At 43.1% G+C, this 22,737-nt stretch overlaps 1 protein-coding gene across 3 annotated transcripts in view; it reads left to right on the top strand.

Moving 5' to 3' along the window:
• Positions 1-21,232, top strand: part of LOC113224959 (matrilin-2) — a 179,181-nt gene extending 157,949 nt beyond the window's left edge. For 2 of the 3 annotated variants that reach the window (XM_026454962.1, XM_026454963.1), the window contains exons 10-18: positions 1,236-1,358; positions 2,695-2,817; positions 6,202-6,324; positions 12,392-12,805; positions 15,469-15,621; positions 17,265-17,336; positions 18,046-18,180; positions 18,563-18,661; positions 20,679-21,231. In XM_026454962.1, the coding sequence (XP_026310747.1) occupies positions 1,236-1,358; positions 2,695-2,817; positions 6,202-6,324; positions 12,392-12,805; positions 15,469-15,621; positions 17,265-17,336; positions 18,046-18,180; positions 18,563-18,661; positions 20,679-20,734 (1,298 nt within the window). In that variant the 3' untranslated portion in view covers positions 20,735-21,231. Of the gene's footprint in view, positions 1-1,235; positions 1,359-2,694; positions 2,818-6,201; positions 6,325-12,391; positions 12,806-15,468; positions 15,622-17,264; positions 17,337-18,045; positions 18,181-18,562; positions 18,662-20,678 lie in introns of all 3 variants that reach the window. The other variant, XM_026454961.1, reaches the window with a different exon arrangement.
• The last annotated feature ends 1,505 nt before the right edge of the window (positions 21,233-22,737 follow it).

Genomic DNA, 22,737 nt, shown 5'->3' with positions numbered 1-22,737 from the left:
TTCTGTGCAGAGTGATCCTTTCAAAACAAACCCATATCATGCCACTCCACTGCTCGAAACACTGCAGTGACTGCCCTTCTTCAGATCTGACCGCCACATCGTCTGCCCCAGCCAGCCTTGCTGGCCTCATCCCCTGCCAGGCTCCCAGATGCTCCAGTCACAGTAGTCTCCTTGCCTTTCCTGAAACACACCAACCAAGCAGCTCCTGTTGCTGCGGTTTACAAATGCTGTTCTTTCTTGCTGATCATGCTCTTTCCCAGACACCACCACTCACTTCCTCTCTTTCTGCAGGGCTCTGCTCAGTGTCACCGTATCTGACACGCCATATACAATAACAAGCCCTCCCTACTCTCCAGCCCAGCAGCCACTCTCCATCCTTCTTTCCTGCTCTTCCGCCATAGCACTTTTTCCCACATGATATACCACACATTTGTCTGTTTTCCACGCATCCCTCTTCCCCTGACACCTGCTGCCAAATGTAAGCTTCACAGAAGCAGAGACTTTGTTTTGTTCATTGCTGTGTCCCTAGAGCCTAAAACACTACCTGGCTCATCACGGGGACTCACAAAATATTTGTGAACTGACTGAATACATGAATGAATTGGTTACCTAAGTGTAATATATACATACATACATAAGTAGATATGTAAATAAGTTGATATTATAGTTACATAATAGCCAATTAGGTTGATCTTATTTTCTAATATTTATAAGTAATTTATCTCTCATTCTGTAACTTGTATTCTCATGTTTTTTGTTCATTTTTCTTATGGAGATGATTATATTGTTTGAATTTTATGTGCCATGTATATATTAAGAATTCTTTCTCACTTTGGGAGTCTGAGGTGGGTAGATTGCTTGAGCCCAGGAATTTGAGACCAGCCTGGGCAACATGACGAAATCCCATCTCTACAAAAAATTAGCCAGGTGCGGTGCTGCGTGCTTGTAGTCCCAGCTATCCAGGAGGCTGACATGGGAGGATCACTTGAGCCCGGGAGACGGAGGCTGCAGTGAGTTGAGATTATGCCACCACACTCCAGCCTGGGCGGCAGAGTGAGACCCTCTCTCAAAAAGGAATTTTTGCTCATAGACACGCTTTATATTCTGAAATGTGTACTGTAGGATAAGGCACTGTTTTAATTCAAGGTGTCTGAAATGTCTTTTATGATTGAATAAGCCACTCACATATGAGTCATTTTCTTCTTCTGTTTCTCTAATTCCCATTTGATTCTCAGAATTGGACTCTTGTGCTCTGGGGGACCACGGTTGTGAACACTCATGTGTAAGCAGTGAAGATTCGTTTGTATGCCAGTGCTTTGAAGGTTATATACTCCGTGAAGATGGGAAAACCTGTAGAAGTAAGTTTGTACGGGAGCTGGCTCCTACTACTATGCCAGACCACTGTGTGAAATTGCTATCCTCACCTCTGTACACGTCAGTTCCTCTCAGAAGTCAATGCCACACGGCAAAATGTAATGTAGTGTCCTGGATAGGACCCTGAAAGAGAAAAAGGACATTAGGGGAAAACTCAGTAAATGTCAATAAAATACAGACTTTAGCTAATAATCATGTATCAGTATGGGTTTATTAATAATAACGGATGGACCACACTCACGTGAGGTGTTAATAACAGGGAAAATTAGGTGCAGGGTATATGGCAATTCTTTGCAGTATCGTCTCAAGTTTTGTGTAAATCTAAAACTGTCCTAAACAATAAAGTCTATTAAAAAAATGGACAAAGTGGATGCCAGAGCTATTACTGAAGTTCTTCATTTATATGCTCTGTGGCAACAAACAGTGGTTTGGCAGTATACCCTAGTGGAAAGATGGACAGTCAGAAATCCAAGATTCAATCAACTCCTGTCTCTGCCATTCATTAGCTGGGAAAGTTGTCTAACTTCTCTAAGCCTCTCTGCTTATTTATCTTTAATAATGTTGTTGTTGTTATTTCTGGTAGCACAAATCCTTCCCAGAGGGCACCTTGTGATGAAGCCAGTTTTGCCTTTCAGAAGGCAAAGCCTCTTAGATGGGGCTGCAGCCAGCCAGCCCAGGACAAGCAGCCTTAGAGTGAATTGCTGGCGTAAATCTCAAGACACATCTCTGAATCATCAAAGGGGAGTGTGTGACCCTGGTTTCCAGCCCTATCAGTTATCTTTTTCTCAACGTCTCAAAGTACTTTATAAAGAGCAACTCATGTTGACACTTTTGTAAGGAAAGATGGGTAGCTGGAGTAATTACTCTCTCCTTTTATAGACAGCAAAGCTAAGACTCCAAGAAGTTAAGTGATTCTCCTAATTCATACACTATGTCAGGCCAAAGTGAGATTTCAAAGCCAAAGTGAGATTTCAGTGCTGCTAATCTAAATTGAGGTTTCATCTCCTAAGGAATCATATCAACAGTGTTTCCATTCTGATATCAGAAACTATGTCTACAGAAAGCTGATGATGGACTGCATTTTAACACTAAAGCAGTGCTGGTGAATGATGATGGTGAAGACTGTGAAACAGTTTGAAGGGTTAGCCCGAATTAGAGCCACTAAACTTTGTTCTCAATTGTATCTTCCTGCCCCATGGACCACTGAGCTCAGCTGGCAGTAGAATCCGGTAGCTGACTCCAGTGGATGGGTCCTCCAGGGTGAAGTCCATGTGAAATGCATGTTGGTGAAATTGTTGTAACTTGCTCTCCTGTCTTCAGGGAAAGATGTCTGCCAAGCAGTAGACCATGGCTGTGAACACATTTGTGTGAACAGTGACGACTCATACACGTGCAAGTGCTTGGAGGGATTCCGGCTCGCCGAGGATGGGAAGCGCTGCCAAAGTAAGTAGCCTTGAGATGGAGAAGAACTTTTCCCTCTGTGGACTCAGAATTAGAGAACTTCATTTAATCCTTAAAGTCCTCCTTTATTACCACTGTCACAAGTGTCAGTTCCTGCCTTGGGTGCTCTGAAAGTGTTTAGCTAGAGATCAGTTCAGTAGCCTCTTGCTTTTTTGGGAATTGCTCAGTCAAGGCCTGAGTTTTGGGTGTTTTGCTTCTCTTCATTTTCTGCCAGCCGTCAGCCCTTTCCACAGCAGCTGTGTGGGTGCCCAGAGCCTTGCACAGTGCCTGCCTAGTCACTGGACTGAATTAGAACCTCTGCCAGCAATCACTACAAGGATCAAAGATTAATTACAGAGCTTTCTCCTCTTGGCAGACCTTAAAAGTAAGGGCAAAGGGTGAAAGGGTGTATTCGTCCATTTTCACACTGCTGATAAAGACATACCTGAGACTGGGCAATTTACAAAAGAAAGAGGTTTGATGGACTCACAGTTCCACTTGACTGGAGAGGCCTTACAATCATGACAGAAGGTGAAGGGAACATCTCACACAGTGGCAGACAAGAGAGAAGAACTTGTGCAGGGAAACGCCCTTTGTAAAACCATCAGAACTTGTGGAGACTTATTCACTATTAGAATAGCACAGGAAAGCCCTGTCCCCATGATTCAATTACCTCCCACCAGGTCCCTCCCACAACACATGGGAATTGTGGGAACTACAATTCAAGATGACATTTGGGTGGGGACACAGCCAAACCATATCAGAGGGATGTCCTGTGGGTTTTATTTTTCTATTATTTGTATCATTTGCTTCTATAGGTCACCCAGAACAGGCTCTGAGAGTTTAGTTAGAAGGTATATTCACCAGAGTTCTCCAGAGAAACAGACCTTCTCTATGTATATCTTCATCTTCTATTATATATAAATATAATAGAAGACATATATAATATACATGTCTTCTATAGTCTGTTCTATCTTCTATTTATATATATCATAGAAGATATATATATACACACATATATATGTACGTGTGTGTATATATATATATATGTATACTATGGTCTGTTTCTATCTTCTATTAATATATCATCTCCACAGGAAAAATGGACATACACACACACACACACACACACATATATGGTGAGAGAGGAAAACATTGGTTGATTTTAAGGGATTGGCTCACACAATTGTCAGAGACTGGCAAGTTCTAAATCTGTAGGCCGCCTGGAGACCCAGGCAAGAACTGACACTGCAGCCCAAGTCTGAAGGCAGTCTGGATGCAGAATTCCCTTTTCCTCTGAGGACCTGAGTCTTTTTCTCTTCAGGCCTTCAAGTGATTGGATGAGGCCCATCTACATTATGGAGGGTAATCTGATCTGCTTTACTCAAAGTCTACTGATTAAATGTTAATTGCATGTAAAAATTAGCTCACAGCATCATTTAGACTGGTGTTTGACCAAACAACTGGGCGCAATAGCCTAGCCAAAGTGACACACCAAATTAACCTTCACAGTACCCAAAGGAAGAGAGGGATGTCATACGAGCTCAGTGAGGCAGGCGTTAGGAGAGTACAGGGCAGGGATTTTTCCCCACCATGAGATTCTGAGCTGGTAATTCCCTATTTGGCGAGGAGGGGTGGCTGACAAAGTCTGCTTGCTTTTGTGACACTTTGCCCCAGTGGGCAAAATGACCCTTTTTAAATTAAGTCAAAATAAGTTCAGTTGTTTTTGAGGTTGATTTTTGGGAATTTTCTCACAGACTCCTTTGAGATAACTGGGGACATTCCACAAGCCAGCAAGGCTGGGTTGGATGGATCTCAGTACCTCGCTTTTCCACCGGGAAGAGGGACTCCTGCCTTTGCCAAGAAGTTCTGTGTGAACAACTGGTGCCTAGGGTGCCTGTGGTGCCCTGGCCTGACTCTGCAGGGATTCCCCTCACAACTGCAGGTTCAGCTTCACACTGCAGTGGCCCTCTTGTGGGGATTTTTCTATAATTCTGCCCATTGTGGCTGTCTGTGCTGTTTTGTTCATGCTTTTCTTTTTGTTTGTTTTTGTTTTGAGACAGGGTCTCACTCTGTCACCCAGGCTGGAGTGCAGTGGCAGTATCTTGGCTCACTATAACTTCCACCTCCTGGGCTCAAGCGATCTTCCCACCTCAGCCTCCTGAGTAGCTGGGACTACAAGCGTGCACCACCACACCCAGTTAATTTTTGTATTTTTTGTAGAGATGTGGTTTCACCATGTTGCCCAGGCTGGTCTTGAACACCCGAGCTCAAGAGATCTGCCTGCCCTTGGCCTCCCAAAGTGTTGGGATTACAGGTGTGAACCACCACGCCTAGCCCTCTTTCTGCACACTCACACACACTGTTTATTCATTCAACACATTTTTTGCTCAGTAAATTAAGCTACTGTACACAAGGCACAACTTCTACCTCTGGAATTTTTTTTTTTTTTTTTTTTGAGACACAGTCTCGCTCTGTTGCCCAGGCTGGAGTGCGGTGGCGCAATATCGGCTCACTGCAGTCTCCGCCTCCCAGGTTTAGGCCATTCTCCTGCCTCAGCCTCCCAAGTAGCTGGGACTACAGGCGCCCACCACCTCGCCCGGCTAGTTTTTTGTATTTTTTTAGTAGAGAAGGGGTTTCACCGTGTTAGCCAGGATGGTCTCGATCTCCTGACCTCGTGATCCGCCCGTCTCAGCCTCCCAAAGTGCTGGGATTACAGGCTTGAGCCACCGCGCCCGGCCCTACCTCTGGAATTTGATCCTAAATCAGATTTCACCATTCCTGCTTCCTAGAGGGATGTGTACTCACTGATTCCAATTTTGTGTGAAGCCTCTCCTTTTAAGGGCTAATGACAGGAAAGAGCCATAGGCTCTCATGCTATGGAGACAGCTGTGTCATCAACCTGCCAGATGACCGTGGGCAGCAGTGAAGCTTTCTGAGGATCTGATTCTTCATTTATACCTTGAGTATACTTACCCCTGTCTTCTTCCTCTCACAGAGTGCTGTGAGGGTTAAAGGGCTGTAAGTACTTCGAGGAGTTGAAATGACCTCACACATGAGATATGTTCATTAGACAATCTGAGCTGGAGTGTTTGGGATGTCTGTGGCAAAATAAATTAGAAGCTAAAGCACATCTAATAATAGGATAGTAAATCAAGGACACCTAATCACCCATCATACCATTCAGACTCATGGGAGCTGGAGCTTTCTGAGAGGAGCTTTTTCCCCATCCTGAGTATGAGACTAAAAAAGACATTATGAAGGAGGTTTGAAGAGAGGTGTATTTTCTTTAAAAGAGATTACTTCCACAATCTCTACTCACATGACTATTCAGTTCACCTCATTTCTACACTGATGGGATTGTTCAACTCCCTACATTTTCCTCAGGGAAGGATGTCTGCAAATCAACCCACCATGGCTGCGAACACATTTGTGTTAATAATGGGATTTCCTACATCTGCAAATGCTCAGAGGGATTTGTTCTAGCTGAGGATGGAAGACGGTGTAAGAGTAAGTGATCTGAACTTGGCTCTCTGCTTTAATTTGGTTTTGGAACAACTGCTTTTTGGAGTATTTTCAGGCAACAAGTCCCTCACCTCTTCTCCCATAAATATAAATGCGTATGCACAAATACAGAATGGGGAAGAGAGGGCTTAACTGCAGCCCCTGTGAAAACACTTTCAGTTTTAATTGACAGTAAATTCATTATCAGCCAAGAGGCTAGGCTGATCATAGGCTGAACAGCAATGTCTGGATGAGGGAGGTGGAGACAGCTGTGCTCTGCTCTGGGCTGGAGAATCACCTTCAGTTCTGGGCATGGTACGTTAGGAGAAGAGAGATGGATCAACTGTTTAAACATAAACAAACAAACAACAACAACAACAAAAACACACAAAAGAGCAAAAGGAGTCTTGAGATAATTATTTTACAATCTGAGAGAAGATCTTTCTAAACATGACGTGAAATTCAAAAGCCATAAAAGAAAAACAAAGGAAAATATATAGTAAGAGAGTAAAGCTGTGATACCTTTTTTTAACCTATTAGTTACCAGAGATCAAAAAGTTTGATTCCTTATGTTGGCAAAGGTATATTGTAGTAGGGAATGATAAATGGATCGGTGGGTGTCTGAATTGGTATAACCCTTCAGAGCGCAATTTGGCAATGTTACGAATCCAGTTCCACTTCTAGAAGTTTATCTTACAGATAAGTGCATGTTTACAAAGCCATGTATACAAGGATATTTTATACAGCACTATTTGTAGCAGCAAAAAACTGGAAACAAGCTAAATGATCACCCCTGAGCCTGGCTGAATAAATTAAGGCACATCTATGTAATAAAACACGATGCAGCTGTTAAAACAACAAGCAGCTCTGGATATGTCCCCAAGATATTTTAAGTGAAAAAAGCATGGTGCTGAATGTTTGTTATAGTATGTTACCATCGATATATTTTGTAAAACACTCTAACATACAGTCTCTCTTTCTCTCTCTATGTGTGTGTGTGTGTACCATTATATACATATATGATGTGTATACCCTTATACACACACACACCCTTTTTCTAATATTTTTTGTTCCAAATGCATGTATTATTTTTTAGAAAAAAAAATAAGATAAACACGATTTAGAAATAATTAAGAATCATGATCTTGTGAGGAAGTTCAGTATTATGTTAAGCAGAAAAAAATTAGGAAACTGAGGATCTTTGTAGAAAAAAACTTTTGAGGTACCAAATACCAACGTGACTGTCATCTCACTCATGATTTGTATGATACCCACCCCACCCCACCCTACCCTGGAAAGAAAGGACACTGGGAGAAGCTACAGCTCAGCACGAGGACAAAGAAGCCTTCTACCAGGGAAGCTGCATGTCTAATTAGTTCAGCGCATAAGCTTCAGCTCAGACAGATCTGGATTTGAACCCCGATTCATACTACCTGTGTGACCTTGGTCAAATTATTTAACCTCGGCCAGGCACTGTGGCTCACGCCTGTAATCCCAGCACTTTGGGAGGCCAAGGCAGGCGGATCACCTGAGACCAGGAGTTCGAGACTAGCCTGGCCAACATGATGAAACCCTGTCTCTACTAAAAATATAAAAATTAGCTGGGTGTGGTGGCACACATCTATAATCCCAGCTACTGGAGAGGCTGAGGCAGGAGAATTGCTTGAACCTGGGAGGCAGAGGTTGCAGTGAGCCAAGATCACACCATTGCTCTCCAGCCTGGGCAACAGAGCAAGACTCCATCTCAAAATAAATAAACAAACAAAAATTAGCCAGGTGTGGTGGCATGCACCTATAATCCCAGCTACGTGAGAGGCTGAGGCCAGGAGATGGAAGTTGCAGTGAGCTGAGCTCATGCCACTGCACTCCAGCCAGGGTGACAGAACAAGGCTCTGTCTCAAAAAAAAACAAAACAAAACAAAAAATTATATAACCTCTCTGAGTCCCAGCTTCCCCATCTATAAAATGAGAATAATACCCCACAAAGCCATCACAAGGAATACATGAGATCATGTATCCAAAGGTGCTGAACAGCCAGGTGTGGTGGCTCACGCCTGTAATCCCAGCACCTTGGGAAGCTGCAGTGGGAGGATCGCTTGAGCTCAGGAGTTCAAGACCAGTCTGGGCAACATGGTGAAGCCCTGTCTCTACAAAAATTAGAAAAATTAGCTGGTTGTGGTGGTACGTGCCTATGGTCCCAGCTACTAGGGAGGCTGAGGTGGGAGGATCACCTGAGTGCAGGAGGTTGAGGCTACAGTGAGTTGTGATTGTGCCACTTCACTCTAGCCTGGGTGGCACAGCGAGACCCTGTCTCAAAAAAATTTTTTTAATAAAAAATAAATAAAGGTGTTAAGCCCAGTGCTGACACACATTAAGTGCTCAAAAAATGATCAGTATTACTGTTCACAATAGCAAAGACATGGAATCAACCCAAAATGCCCATCAATGATAGACTGGATAAAGAAAATGTGATGTATATACACCATGGAATACTATGCAGCCATGAAAAGAAATGAGGTCATGTCCTTTGCAGGGACATGGGTGGAATTGGAAGCCATTATCCTCAGCAAGCTAACACAGGAACAGAAAACCAGACACTGCATGTTCTCACTTATAAGTCAAGCTGAACAATGAGAATACATGGACACAGGGAGGGGAACAACACATACTGGGGCCTGTTGGGGGGAGTCAGGGGAGTGAGAACATCAAGATAAAAAGCTAACGCATGTAGGGCTTAATACCTAGGTGATGGGCTGATAGGTGCAGCAAACCACCATGGCACACGTTTGCCTATGTAACAAACCTGCATGTCCTGCACATGTATCCCAGAACTTAAAATAAAATTAAATTTAAAAAACAACAGACAGGCCAGGTGCGGTGGCTCACACCTTTAATCCTGGCACCTTGAGAGGCCGAGGCAGGCGGATCACATGAGGTCAGGAGTTCAAGACCAGCCTGGCCAACATGGTGAAACCCTGTCTCTACTGAAAATACAAAAAATGGCCAGGTGTGGTAGTGCTTGCCTGTGGCTCTGGCTACTTGGGAGGCTGAGGCAGGAGAGTCACTTGAACCCAGGAGGCGGAGGTGGCAGTGAGCCAAGATTGCACCTCTGCACTCCAGCCTGCGCGAGAGAGCGAAATGCCATCTCAAACAACAACAACAACAAACAAACAAAATGATCACTATTGTAATCATCAACAGCAGAGATGTCCAAAAAAGGGGCTTCAGTGGTAAGGTGACAATTCCTCAACAGGAGAAGTGTTGAGGCCCAGGCCGAATGGTCACTGGGTGGGGATGTTGAAAAGAAGATGTAAGCAACAGCGAGGCTGGAGTAGATGATCTTTAAAGGGCTTATCCATGCCTGAAGCTCTAGAACTTTCTGAAAATTACATTCTGAAAGCAAGTCACAGCTCCATTCCAGTCTTACCAACTTATCTATCCAAAAGAAAATGCCCAAGAAAAGTGGGAATTACCCTCTGGCAAAAAAATAGCTAACAAGTGGGGCTATCCTTTCTGTGTCTGAAAGCAAATATGTGGGCCCTGCTTTCCCTGATGTTTTTCCACTCTGCCTTGTTTTGTGTTTCCTGGAAAAGGCTTCTGGACCCCATTCTGTGCGTGGGGGTTGCAAGTGCTAGTTTTGTTCTGTAAGAAGAATGTGTACAGAAAAGAGGAGAAAACAGACTCACTGCTGGAAAATTATTTCAGTATTTTTGAAATCTGCTGAAGAGCCACATGCATGCTGCCTGAGTCTTTTTTTTGGTTCACTTAGGAACAGACTATGAATGTAAATGAAGCTTTGAGTTGGCCTTTTCCTCTTTCACTAATAAAAGATCGATAGGTTGAGTGATGAGGAAAAGCACTTAATGGAGAAACAGAAGAACCAAACCCCCGAACATACTCTCTCTCTCTCTCTCTCTCTCTCACACACACACACACACACACACACACAGACACACACACTCTGACATTAAGCATGTTATACTGGCCAAGCATAGAAATGGTTTTGCATGTGTGTGTATTTACATGCTTATATTGTTGTGCCTCACTTGGAAAGATTAGACAGTTGCTTGATATATAAAACAGAATGTTTATCACAGATGGTGGATTGTTTGAAATGAGATCATCTGGCGCAACGCAGTGGCTTACACCTGTAATCCCAACACCTTGGAGGCCGAGGCGGGTGGATCACGAGGTCAGGAGTTCGAAACCAGCTTGGCCAAGATCATGAAACCCCGTCTCTACTAAAAATACAAAAATTAGCCAGGCGTGGTGGCATGTGCCTGTAATCCCAGCTACTTGGGAGGCTGAGGCAGGAGAATCGCTTGAACCCAGGAGGCAGAGGTTGCAGTAAGCTGAGAAAGTGCCATTGTACTCTAGCCTGGGCGACACAGTAAGATGCTGTCTCGAAAAAAAAAAGAAGAAATGAGATAATCCATTTTGGATCTGTCCATTTTTCTTTTGCAGTCCTAAATAACAAAAAGCCTCTCCATACCCAAATTGCTTAACATAAAGCTTTTATTTCTGTCTTACTATCAACCATCTATTAATAGTTGCCTGAGACCGGGCACAGTGGCTCATGCCTGTAATCCCAGAACATTGGGAGGCTGAGGAGGGTGAATCACCTGAGGTCAGGAGTTCAAGACCAGCCTAGCCAACATGGCAAAATCTAGTCTCTACTAAAAATACAAAAAAACTAGCCAGGCGTGGTAGCATGTGCCTGTAGTCCCAGCTACTCGGGAGGCTGAGGCAGGAGAATCACTTGAACCCAGGAAGTGGAGGTTGCAGTGAGCCAAGATCACACCATTGTACTCCAGCCTGGGCAACAGAGCAAGACTCCATCTCAACAACAACAACAAAAAAAAGCCTGAAAAATTTCCACGTAAAGAATTTATGGTGATAATTTTTTGTTACTTTTTTTACAGAGAGATGCAGGGTCTTGCTCTGTCACCCGGACTGGAGTGCAGTGGCACAATCATAGCTCGCTGCAACGTATAATTCTTGGGCTCCAGTAATCCTTCTGCCTCAGCCTCCCAAGTAGCGAGGGCTACAGGCATGCATTACCACGCCCAGCTAATTTTTCTTTTTTTAAGAGAGACAGTCACTCTGTTGCCTAGGGTGTTCTTGAACTCCTGTGCTCAAGCCATCCTCCTGCCTCAGCCTCCCAAAGTGCTGGGGATTATAGGTGTGAGCCACTGCACCAAAGCTAATAATTATTTTGTCAGCTTTAATAGGTCAGTAGGGTACTTACAGGTGTGCTACCCAATGAACATCACCTCATTCACTTAGTCTGTCACCACACATTTACTGAACACCTTTTTTGTGCCAAGTATTGGGGGGTGGGGCACAAAAATGAATGTAACACAGTCCCGGCTGAGGAGGAACTCACAGAATGGAGGAGGAAACACATCCTTAAATAATTATTGTACAATGTGGAACACTATATAGAGTACATTAGATTGTATGCAACTTGGTGTCAGGGATTGTGTCTTGGTCACTATTGCAATCCTGCTACGTCCACTGCCTTGTACAAAGCAGGTCCTCAATAACTTTTTGGTTGAATAAATTAGTAGTGTTAGGGGTATATAGAAAGCAATATAAGCTGAGTTACTAGGAACGCTCCCCGGCAGAGGTGATGGCTGAGCTGAAGAAATCTCTTTCTCCATTGACTGCCAGAATGCCAGCACTAGGGTGACGTCACCCTCCTGGAGTAAAGTTCTGGGAGTCTTTTGGGTATTGTTAGACCCTTCAGTGTACTCTACACCCAGCTCCTCCCAGACCTGTCAGTGTTTCAGGGTACAATATAGACTTGGTTTCCTAGACAATTGTACATCTGCCATTTTGCTTGTGAAAACTACTATTTTTATCAATATGACAAGCCAACCATAAAAGTATATGTGAAAATTATTGTTGCTTGTGGCCCTCCCAACACTTCATCTGTCCTGCGTATTATCTAAAGAAGAAGAAAACTGGTTCCCCAAAGTGGTTATGCCTCCAATTAAAGCATCATTTTATTCTACTCTTGTGCATAAATGATGTTTATTCAACTATGTCAACTTTCCTTTTATTCTTATAGAATGCACTGAAGGCCCAATTGACCTGGTCTTTGTGATCGATGGATCCAAGAGTCTTGGAGAAGAGAATTTTGAGGTCGTGAAGCAGTTTGTCACCGGAATTATAGATTCCTTGACAATTTCCCCCAAAGCCGCTCGAGTGGGGCTGCTCCAGTATTCCACGCAGGTCCGCACAGAGTTTACCCTGAGAAACTTCAACTCCGCCAAAGACATGAAAAAAGCCGTGGCCCACATGAAGTACATGGGAAAGGGCTCTATGACTGGGCTGGCCCTGAAACACATGTTTGAGAGAAGTTTTACCCAAGGAGAAGGGGCCAGGCCCCTTTCCACAAGGGTGCCCAGAGCAGCCATCGTGTTCACCGACGGACGGGCTCAGGATGACGTCTCCGAGTGGGCCAGTAAAGCCAAGGCCAATGGTAATATGGGGTGGAGGTGCGGTTTACACCACTCAAGGTTCAGGTTTCTTAAACTCACTCAGTGGTCTCAGCGGGCCACAGGGGTAAGCTTCTTTGAGTATGCAGAAAGGCCTCCTGGCAACTGCCATTATACATCCTTACTACCCTGCCACCTAGAGGCCTTAACAGGACCCCACAGGAGTTAAATAAAGTGCTCAGGAAGGAGTCTGGTGACTAGAAGGTTAGGCTAAGCTGACCACAGGCGGCTATCCTCTCACTCTGATTTACTAGCCAGTGTGTGATCTCCAGTGTGAGAATCACCTAGAACATGCTATTCAACCACAGACATACACATAATAGTTCCAAAACACTGGTCTGGTTGCTCTAGAATCAACTGACGAGCTTGTTAAATTGTTTCTGATGGGAACTTTTACTGATTATGTATATATATTCTTGTATTTTTTAACCAATACTTCAAGCGAACATTCTGAAAATGCAATAGCCTTAGGATGGATAATACTCTTGTGTTTGCAGGAGGCAAATTTAGCTTTTCAGAAAATCAGATGATGGAAGAGATTATGACTCTAAGCTCTTGTTGCTCAGTAAAGCCCAGCCTCTTCTCTGGGTTTTGCCGACCTGAGGGTTACTTCAGTTGTACAGACGTGAAGCATGCTTGAGGAGTATGACCCTTGGCTAAAGGAAACCCAGAAGCTAGGATGACTGGTAGAGACAGTTTATGGTGAAGTTTCTAGATTCCTTGATGCAGATAAGAAAACTTGAAGTAGTGAAGTAGTAGTAGTTTGCTTGAAAACTGCCCTTTTCTCTCTTTTTTTTTTTTTTTTGAGACGGTGTCTCGCTCTGTTGCCCAGGCCGCAGTACAGTGGCACAATCTCGGCTCACTACAAACTCCGCCTCCTGGGTTCATGCCATTCTCCTGCCTCAGCCTCCTGAGTAGCTAGGACTACAGGCACCCGCCACCATGCCCAGCTAACTTTTTGTATTTTTAGTGGAGACGGGGTATTACCGTGTTAGCCAGGATGGTCTCCATCTCCTGACCTTGTGATCCACCCGCCTCAGCCCCACAAAGTGCTGGGATTACAGATGTGAGCCACTGTGCCCGGCCAAAAACTGCCTTCTTAAAGTACTTGTTGAGGACACACTGCTTTAGCAAGTCCTGTAAGAGGAAATAAGGTATGCACAGATCAAGGCCTCATCCAAGACTTTATGGACCCAGGGCCTAGATCAGGCCTGGCACATAGTAGATGCGTGACAACTACTTGCTGAGTGAATGAAGAAAGGAGTGAGAGTACTGGCAGTCCCATTGGTGAACTCCGTTCGTCCTCACAGAAAGGCTGGTTCACATCAACGTTCACTCGCTGTCTTTGTGATGGAGGTCATTTTATTGATACTGCATACTTTCCTCTTTTTCTAGCCCGAGAGTGGTAGCCACAAAGTGTCCTGCCCTGAATCATCTGAGTAGATTGTAAAACTGGCTGTTCACAGCTAGATTGCTAGAACTCATGTCAAACTCATAGGCCCCCTAGTCTGCATTCTTAGAAAGAATTAGGGGAAGCATCTTGGTCTCCAGAGACAGTGGTTAGCACTTTCATCTCACTGAAACTAATCTACCTTACCCTTTGCTCCATTTAAATGTCTCTACACATCACCCAAAGACAGGTGGTAGGAGAAACTGATGTTTGATTCTTGAATCAACAAGATTTATATGAGGTGACATCCTCTTATGAATTTAACTACTCTTATGTATAGCAAACAGAATCTTAAAATAGTAGTTATCCTTTTTAGGAAGTTATGCATAAAATCACTGGGCTCCCGGACAAATATGCTGAACTTGGTTATTGACCTTACACAGACTCAGAACGAGGCATCATAACTCTTGCCCTTTGTCTTGAGCCATTTTTAAGTATATTTTTAAGAATCTAGTCTAATAAATGAGCTAGAATAAGTTATCAGTGCTGAAAAATGTTTGGACTCAAGCAGAACATATTCTTATTGTGTTTTACTTTCAAATGAAGAGTATATAGGGGAAGGGAGTCTAATGATCAGTGTAAGAAAAGCTTTTGAAGCAAACGCATATCCCTGTTGAAATTTAAGGCTGATCTTGGATTTGTTCTTTTTCCTGACTTTAGGGGTTTCCAATGGTCTGCAGATTCTCCTTTTCAGCTTAGCACTTCCTCACAAGGTTGAGTCATCTTAAGAGAAGTGGGCAAAAAGCAGCTTCACTTGGCCTCAGGTCACTTACATTTCCTATCCTGTAGCTTTGAGTAGAAACTAGGTTATTAGGTCATAAATTGACTTGATTCTTAGAATTCTTCCAGAATAGATTCCCATTTAGCAAGCCATAAAATAGTGCTCATTTCTGTGAATCCAGAAGGCTAATTCAGAGGGAAGTTGCAGATTCGTTAAACAGCCCAGCCCAGAGCTGAGAAACAGGTTAGTAGTTTAGTTCCCCAGCATCTCCCAGACGCCTCACTTCTCTCTTGGATCCCTCCCCTTTGCTCATAGGACAAAAATTAAAATGGTAGAAAAATAAAAAGGAAGGTTGGCATGGACCTTTCAAATCACACCACTTAACATCTAACTGGCTTTGGGTGCAGTACACACAACTTCCAGACCCTGGGAACACAACTCTAACTACCTTCCTCTTAATTCTTCCTGCACCCTAGGTATCACTATGTATGCTGTTGGGGTAGGAAAAGCCATTGAGGAGGAACTACAAGAGATTGCCTCTGAGCCAACAGACAAACATCTCTTCTATGCTGAAGACTTCAGCACAATGGATGAGATAAGTGAAAAACTCAAGAAAGGCATCTGTGAAGGTACTATAGCTTACGCAGAAGACCTTAGCAAACAGGGCAGCAGGAACTCTTTTTTTTGAGATGGAGTCTCACTCTGTCACCCAAGCTGGAGTGCAGTGGCACAATCTCAGCTCACTACAACCTCCACCTCCTGGGTTTCAGTGATTCTCATGCTTCAGCCTCCCAAGAAGCTGGGATTACAGGCACCCACCACCACACCCAGTTAATTTTTCTATTTTTAGTAGAGATGAGGTTTCACCATGTTGGCCAGGCTGGTCTCGAACTCCTGACCTCAAGTGGTCCACCCACCACAACCTCCCAAAGTGCTGGGATTACGAGCGTGAGCCACCGTGTCCAGCCAATACGAACCCTTTATTGATAAATTCTCAACCAAAAAAAGTGTCTCCTTCATGGGCAGGACCAACAATGCCTAGAAACAGTACAAAAAGAAGGGCTGGACACCATGGCTCCCGCCTGTAACCCAAGCATTTTGGGAGGCTGCGGTGGGAGGATTGCTTGAGTCCAGGAGTTCAAGACCAGTTTGGGCAACAAAAGTAAAACCCTTTGGGAAACAAAGTCTCTGAAAAAAAATTTTTTAATTAGCTAGGCATGATGGCACACACCTGTAGTCTCAGCTACTTGGGAGACTGAGGAGGGAGGATCGTTTGCGCCCTGGAGGTCATGGCTTCAGTGAGCCATGATTGCGCCACTGCACTCCAACCTGGGTGACAAAGCAAGACCCTGTCTCAAAAAAAAAAAAAAAAAAAAAAAAAAAAAGGGTTGGGGGAACGGGGGAGGTGGGCAAGAAAAAAGTAATAGCTACCATTGTTTGAGCCCTTGCTCTGTGCCAAGCAATGTAATAAGTGTTTTGACATACAGCATGCTTCATCCTCACAAACACCCTAGAGAAATGATCATTTAACTAAAAATCAATTATTATATAAATCAGGAGAGCTGAGGTGCAATTTCAGAACGTACCTATAATTGAAGTGGAAAGGGACGTAGTTTTCTTCCAAGCCCACTGTTAAAATTAATGCCTTTCTGCATGGACTATTTGTTTACAGAATATTAGACTGCCCTTTAGATTTTTGTTATGCATGCTTTTCTCCAGTTTACTAAGTGTGCCAGATATGTTTACGGATAGCAGTTCTGCCCATTTTTCCTTGTACTCATGTCCCCGGTTCAGCAGTTAGATCCCAGTCTAAGTGCTGTGTCTTACCCCTCTAGGGAAAGAACTCTTGAGATGAGGGGTAACAGGGAGGGAAGGCCTTTCAGATCTCTGTGAGTAGAGAATGTTTTGCCTCTTGATTGTTTCATTCAAGTTGAAATGCCTCAAGTGGAGCTGCTGCCAGTGCAACTAAAATCCCTCAACAACTTCACCTTTTTTTCTGCCCTGCTTTCTAGTCATGACATTTTTGGGAGCATTCTTAAGTAAGATGTACTTAAGGGGTCCAAGCTTCTCTTACGAGAGAGAATTGCCCTAGAGTGGTCATAGGTATCATGGTAACCAACTGCTTTTTTGAATCTTTGGTGTTACCAAACAAAACCAAAAGACCTTAGGTTATGGCAGGTAGGTAAGGAGGTGGTCTGGGACCAGCTTCCTGAAGAACACACACATGCCTGTGGACAACCGTCACTCCTTTTGGTCATCTTTTTCTGCTCAGCTCTAGAAGACTCCGATGGAAGACAGGACTCTCCAGCAGGGGAACTGCCAAAAAGGGTCCAACAGCCAACAGGTACAGTTTTTAAGGCAGTGTTTTTAGAAATGTTGGTGGGTGCTTCTACCATGGTTTCCCTCCAGATAACAGTTGTAAAGAAGTGAATGTAAGTATGTTCAAATTATGATAATCAAGGCTTTTTTTCCCTCAAAAAGATAGTTAACTTTTACTCTTACATTAAGCCATATTTGGTAACTAGCATCGTTTCAGGTGACAGTGTTTTTTGTTGTTGTTGTTGTTGTTTTGAGACAGAGTTTCATTCTGTTGCCCAGGCTGGAGTGCAGTGGTACAATTTTGGCTCACTGCAACCTCCACCTCCTGGGCTCAAGTGATTCTCCTGCCCCAGCCCCCCGAGTAGCTGGGATTACAGGCGCCTGCCACCATGCCTGGCTAGTTTTGTATTTTTAGTAGAGACAGGGTTTTACCATGTTGGCTAGGCTGGTCTTGAACTCCTCACCTCAAGTGATCCACCCACTTTGGCCTCCCAAAGTGCTGGGATTACAGGCATGAGCCACTGCGCCCAGCTGTTTTTGGTTTTTTGCTGTTCTTTTGTTTTTTTAATAATGATGTTTACTCCACTGAAGGTAACAGTCGTTTTGCTTCAGTATGTCCCAAAGTAAAGCTCTGCACCAAGTGCTAGGAATAACAAGTACCTTACTCTGCTGATGGCTGTTTTATAACCAAAAGCGTTAAGCAGGTTTGATTGCAGTTTTCCTTCTCTTTCCAGAATCTGAGCCAGTCACCATAAATATCCGAGACCTACTTTCCTGTTCTAATTTTGCAGTGCAACACAGATACCTGTTTGAAGAAGACAATCTTTTACGGTCTACACAAAAGCTTTCTCATTCAACAAAACCTTCAGGTAATTCCAAGTAAAATATTACTATAAGATAACTTAATTTCAGCCTTTCAGCTTGCCAACAACCTTAGCATAGAAGGAAAGAAGGAAGTAGGAAATGGTATAGAGGAAAAGAGAAGAAAGAACTTAAGTAAAATGAGAACTGAAACATAAACTAAAAGAAACTGGAGCAGTGTTCCTCACTAATCCACAGTAAGGGCCACTTCCAGTGTTGGAAGCATATACGGCGCTTTCCTGGTATTTACTCTACTGGATCTGGCTGCATGGAAAAAGTGGAACATGTCTTTTATTATGGTTTCCTCCATATGCTGATTCATTCCTATTATTATGTGTCTGGGAAGTCTGGTGGATTCTAGAGGTGAACACTTTCCATCTGCTTTCTCAGGAAGCCCTCTGGAAGAAAAACACGATCAATGCAAATGTGAAAACCTTATAATGTTCCAGAACCTTGCAAACGAAGAAGTAAGAAAATTAACACAGCGCTATATCCTTTTCTTGTATTATGCTTCCGTATGGAATGCAAAGAATGTTATCAAAACTTCACACACACTCTATGTAGGTTTTATCAACTGAAGTCAATCCCATGAAGTCACCAAGAACAGTGAACTCCAGGGAAGGCTTTTTGCTTTAAAAAGCAGCCTGACAGGTGTTTGAGAGCCAAGGGCAAGCCAAGCTTAGCAGCAGCAGTCAAGCACTTAGTTGCCATCGGCCCTTCTAGGGGGCTTAGCAAGAAGGCCCGTCGGTCAGCATACAAAGTAGGGAAAAGAGACTGACCTAACTCTCTCTGCTAGGAGGGTATGTAGGACATGAATGAGGTCTGAAGTGCATCAAAGGTACAGCAAGTATAGGCAAAGAATGTTGTTTGTAGGTTTCAAACTCAGTCTAAACTCCAAACTTTTCCTTTAGCCCAAAGGAACACCACAGCCACATACGGATTCAGTGTGTGTAGTTTCTGGAGGACAGGGGTGGTTGTTTTTTGTTTTTTGTTTTTTTTCCTTGGCAGCAGAGATCTTCTCTTATCAGCACTCTAAAAAATGAAACATTCCACCAAGGGAACAGCAGGATCCAGTGATTCATTAAAACAATATTACAAATGAAAGGAATGCTTGGTGATAATAAAGAAAAGAGGATTCGGTGCTTTTGCATATTGAACACCCTGCCAAGTGCTCTAAACTTAAAATTACAGTAAGTGTACTAAAGCTGTCTGATATCTCAAGTACATCAACTAGTCTATAGGGAAATGGCTTAATTCTGAACTATCTCTGTGCCAATGGGCTTATGTAATAAGGAACAACAGCATAGAGCAATTTCATTTCTGAAAGCTGGAAATATGCTCCCTAAAGTAAAATGAAATAATCTTCCTGAGAGTGGTTAATATACATTGACAAATCTGGGCTCTCATTCTGCCCTCAGGTGGGCTGATAGAGGGTATTGAGGAGCTTACAGGGTAGACCAATAACTAGTCTAATGCCCTCTTCCTCTCGCTTGCCTGTCCCACCCCAAAGTTCTACTCACAAGAGACTCAAGAAGGTATATTTTTACATAGGTCAGAATTCCTCAAAACGGTGGCCTTATGTGGCATCATGGTGAAAACTCCCTATCTCCCTTTGCTTCTGACTTCGTATCTTACTTCCCAAGGTTGAATTATTTCATTGTCTTCTCTTCACCACATTCTCAACATTATCAATTCTGGCTCCTAGCAGTGTGCTATGGCAAACTAATTTACAAGCATTAAGGATGGAAGTGGAATTACAATTAAAAAAAAAAAAAAAAAAAGACTGCAGCTGGGTGCTGTGGCTCACACCTGTAATCCTAGCACTCTGGGAGGCCAAGGTGGTCTTGCTTGAGCTCAGGAGTTCGAGATCAGCCTGGGCAACATAGGGAGGCCTTGTCTATAAAAAATAATAAATAAAATAAATAAGGCTGGGCGCAGTGGCTCACACCTGTAATCCCAGCACTTTGGGAGGCCAAGGCAGGCAGATCACCTGAGGTGGGGAGTTCGAGACTAGCCTGGCCAACGTAGAGAAACCCTATCTCTACTAAAAATACAACAAAATTAGCTGGGCGTGGTGGCGCATGCCTGTAATCCCAGCTACTCGGGAGGCTGAGGCAGGAGAATCACTTGAATCCAGGAGGCGGAGGTTGCATGAGCCAAGATCACACCATTGCACTCCAGCCTGGGCAACAAGAGCAAAACTCTGTCTCAAAAAAAGAGAAAATAAATAAATAAATAAAATTAAAATTAAAAAGACAAATTCACACTGAGCTATCTGGCTTTGATGATGTTTTAAAAAAACTCAAAATATTTGTCTTAACAGAAATGTTAAATGAGTTCTATAAATTTACAAGTCAGGGTTTTAAAATACTCGACAGAAATGAGGGGGAAAAAAAACCAAAACCTTTTCTATTTCAGAAGCCAAAATTTTACATGGATAAATCAAGTTATAATTAAATGTAAATAAAAATAGACAATTCTTCATCTTCCTTAATTTGAGATTTACTAGAAGAAATGACACAGAGAATGGAAGCCCTGGAAAATCGCCTGAGATACAGATGAAGATTAGAAATCGCAACACGTTTGTAGTCATTGTATCAAGGATTACAATGAAAGCAGTGCAGAGCCCCAAAGCACAGGCTATTGTTAAATCAATAATGTTGTGAAGTAAAACAATCAGTACTGAGAAAGCTGGTTTGCCATAGAACAAAGACAAGAAGTAGACACTAACTTGTATAAATTTATCTAGGAAAAAAATCCTTCAGAATTCTAAGATGAATTTACCAGGTGAGAATGAATAAGCTATGCAAGGCATTTTGTAATATACTGTGGACACAACTTGCTTCTGCCTCGTCCTGCCTTAGTGTTGCAATCTCATTTGACTATATGATAAAGTTTGCACAGTCTTACTTCTGTAGAACACTGGCCATAGGAAATGCTGTTTTTTTGTATTGGACTTTACCTTGATATATGTATATGGATGTATGCATAAAATCATACGACATGTACTTGTGGAACAAGTTGGATTTTTTATACAATATTAAAATTCACCACTTCAGAGAATGGTATTCAGTGCAAAATTCTTAGTTTAACTTTAAATGGAAGATATCTATATATGAGAAATGGCCAATATGCCTATGAAAAAAATGCTGAATCTCATTAGTCATCAGGAAAATGCAGGTTAAAACAATACCATTTTTCACCCATCAGCTTAGCAAAAATGAGGATTTTTTTTAACAAGTGTTGGTAAGGATGTGGAAATGTGAGGCTCTTCTAAGAATGTAAATGGAGCCAGGCGCGGTGGCTCAAGCCTGTAATCCCAGCACTTTGGGAGGCCGAGACGGGCGGATCACGAGGTCAGGAGATCGAGACCATCCTGGCTAACCCAGTGAAACCCTGTCTCTACTAAAAAATACAAAAAACTAGCAGGGCAAGGTGGTGGGCGCCTGTAGTCCCAGCTACTAGGGGGGCTGAGGCAGGAGAATGGCGTAAACCTGGGAGGCGGAGCTTGTAGTGAGCTGAGATCCGGCCACTGCACTCCAGCCTGGGCCACAGAGCGAGACTCCGTCTCAAAAAAAAAAAAATGATGGGATACGATCTGAGAAATGTCATGTTAGGTCATTTCATCATTGTGTGAACATCACGTGCACTTAGAAAAACCTAGATGGGGCCGGGCACGGTGGCTCACACCTGTAATCCCAGCACTTTCGGAGACTGAGGTGGGTGGATCACCAGGTCAAGAGATTGAGACCATCCTGGCTAACACAGTGAAACTCTGTCTCTACAAAAAATACAAAAAGTTAGTTGGGCGTCATGGCAGGCGCCTGTAGTCCCAGTTACTCAGGAGGCTGAGCTTGCAGTGAGCCGAGATTGGGCCACTGCACTCTAGCCTGTGGGACAGAGCAAGACTCCGTGACAAAAAACAAACAAACAAACAAACAAACAAAAGAAAAACCTAGATGGGTATCCCACTACACACTTAGGCTATGTTATATACCCTATTGCCCCTAGACTACAAACCTGTACATCATGTTACTGAATACGGGAGGCAACTGTAAAACAATGGTGCTAAAACACAGAAAAGGAACTTTTCAGCCTTGTTATAATTTTATGGGATCACTGTTGTATATGCAGTCCATCACTGGTGCATGACTGTTGTGTATGCAGTCATTATGTGGTGCATGACTATCAGTTCTGGCATTGCTGCCAAGGTGGCTCAATTCTACTTTACTCTCTGTTGTGTTCAGGCTCCACCTAGTGGCTCAAAAGACTGCCTCCTCCTTTTTAGCAATTAAATACCATTGAACCTAACATTTCATCTCTCTGCCATGAGAATATCTTTTTTTTGTTTTTTTTTTTTTAAGCTATTAAACACATTTCTCCTGGGGGAAGAAAAACCTCATGGCAAAAAAAGAAAAAAAAAAAAAAGCCTCCAACCAATGCATTAAAATCTACAGATTAATACAAGATATTTAACTTGAAGATTGTCTAAAATATTATTTCTCAATTTTCCTTGTTTTTTGCCACTTGTACATCTCAGTGTAAGGGTTCTGCACTCCATCTGC

Source organism: Piliocolobus tephrosceles, chromosome 7 (genome assembly GCF_002776525.5).
Source record: "Piliocolobus tephrosceles isolate RC106 chromosome 7, ASM277652v3, whole genome shotgun sequence".
NCBI lineage: Eukaryota > Metazoa > Chordata > Mammalia > Primates > Cercopithecidae > Piliocolobus > Piliocolobus tephrosceles.
Note: the sequence above shows the minus strand (reverse complement) of the source record. Positions and strands in the feature narration are given on the sequence as shown.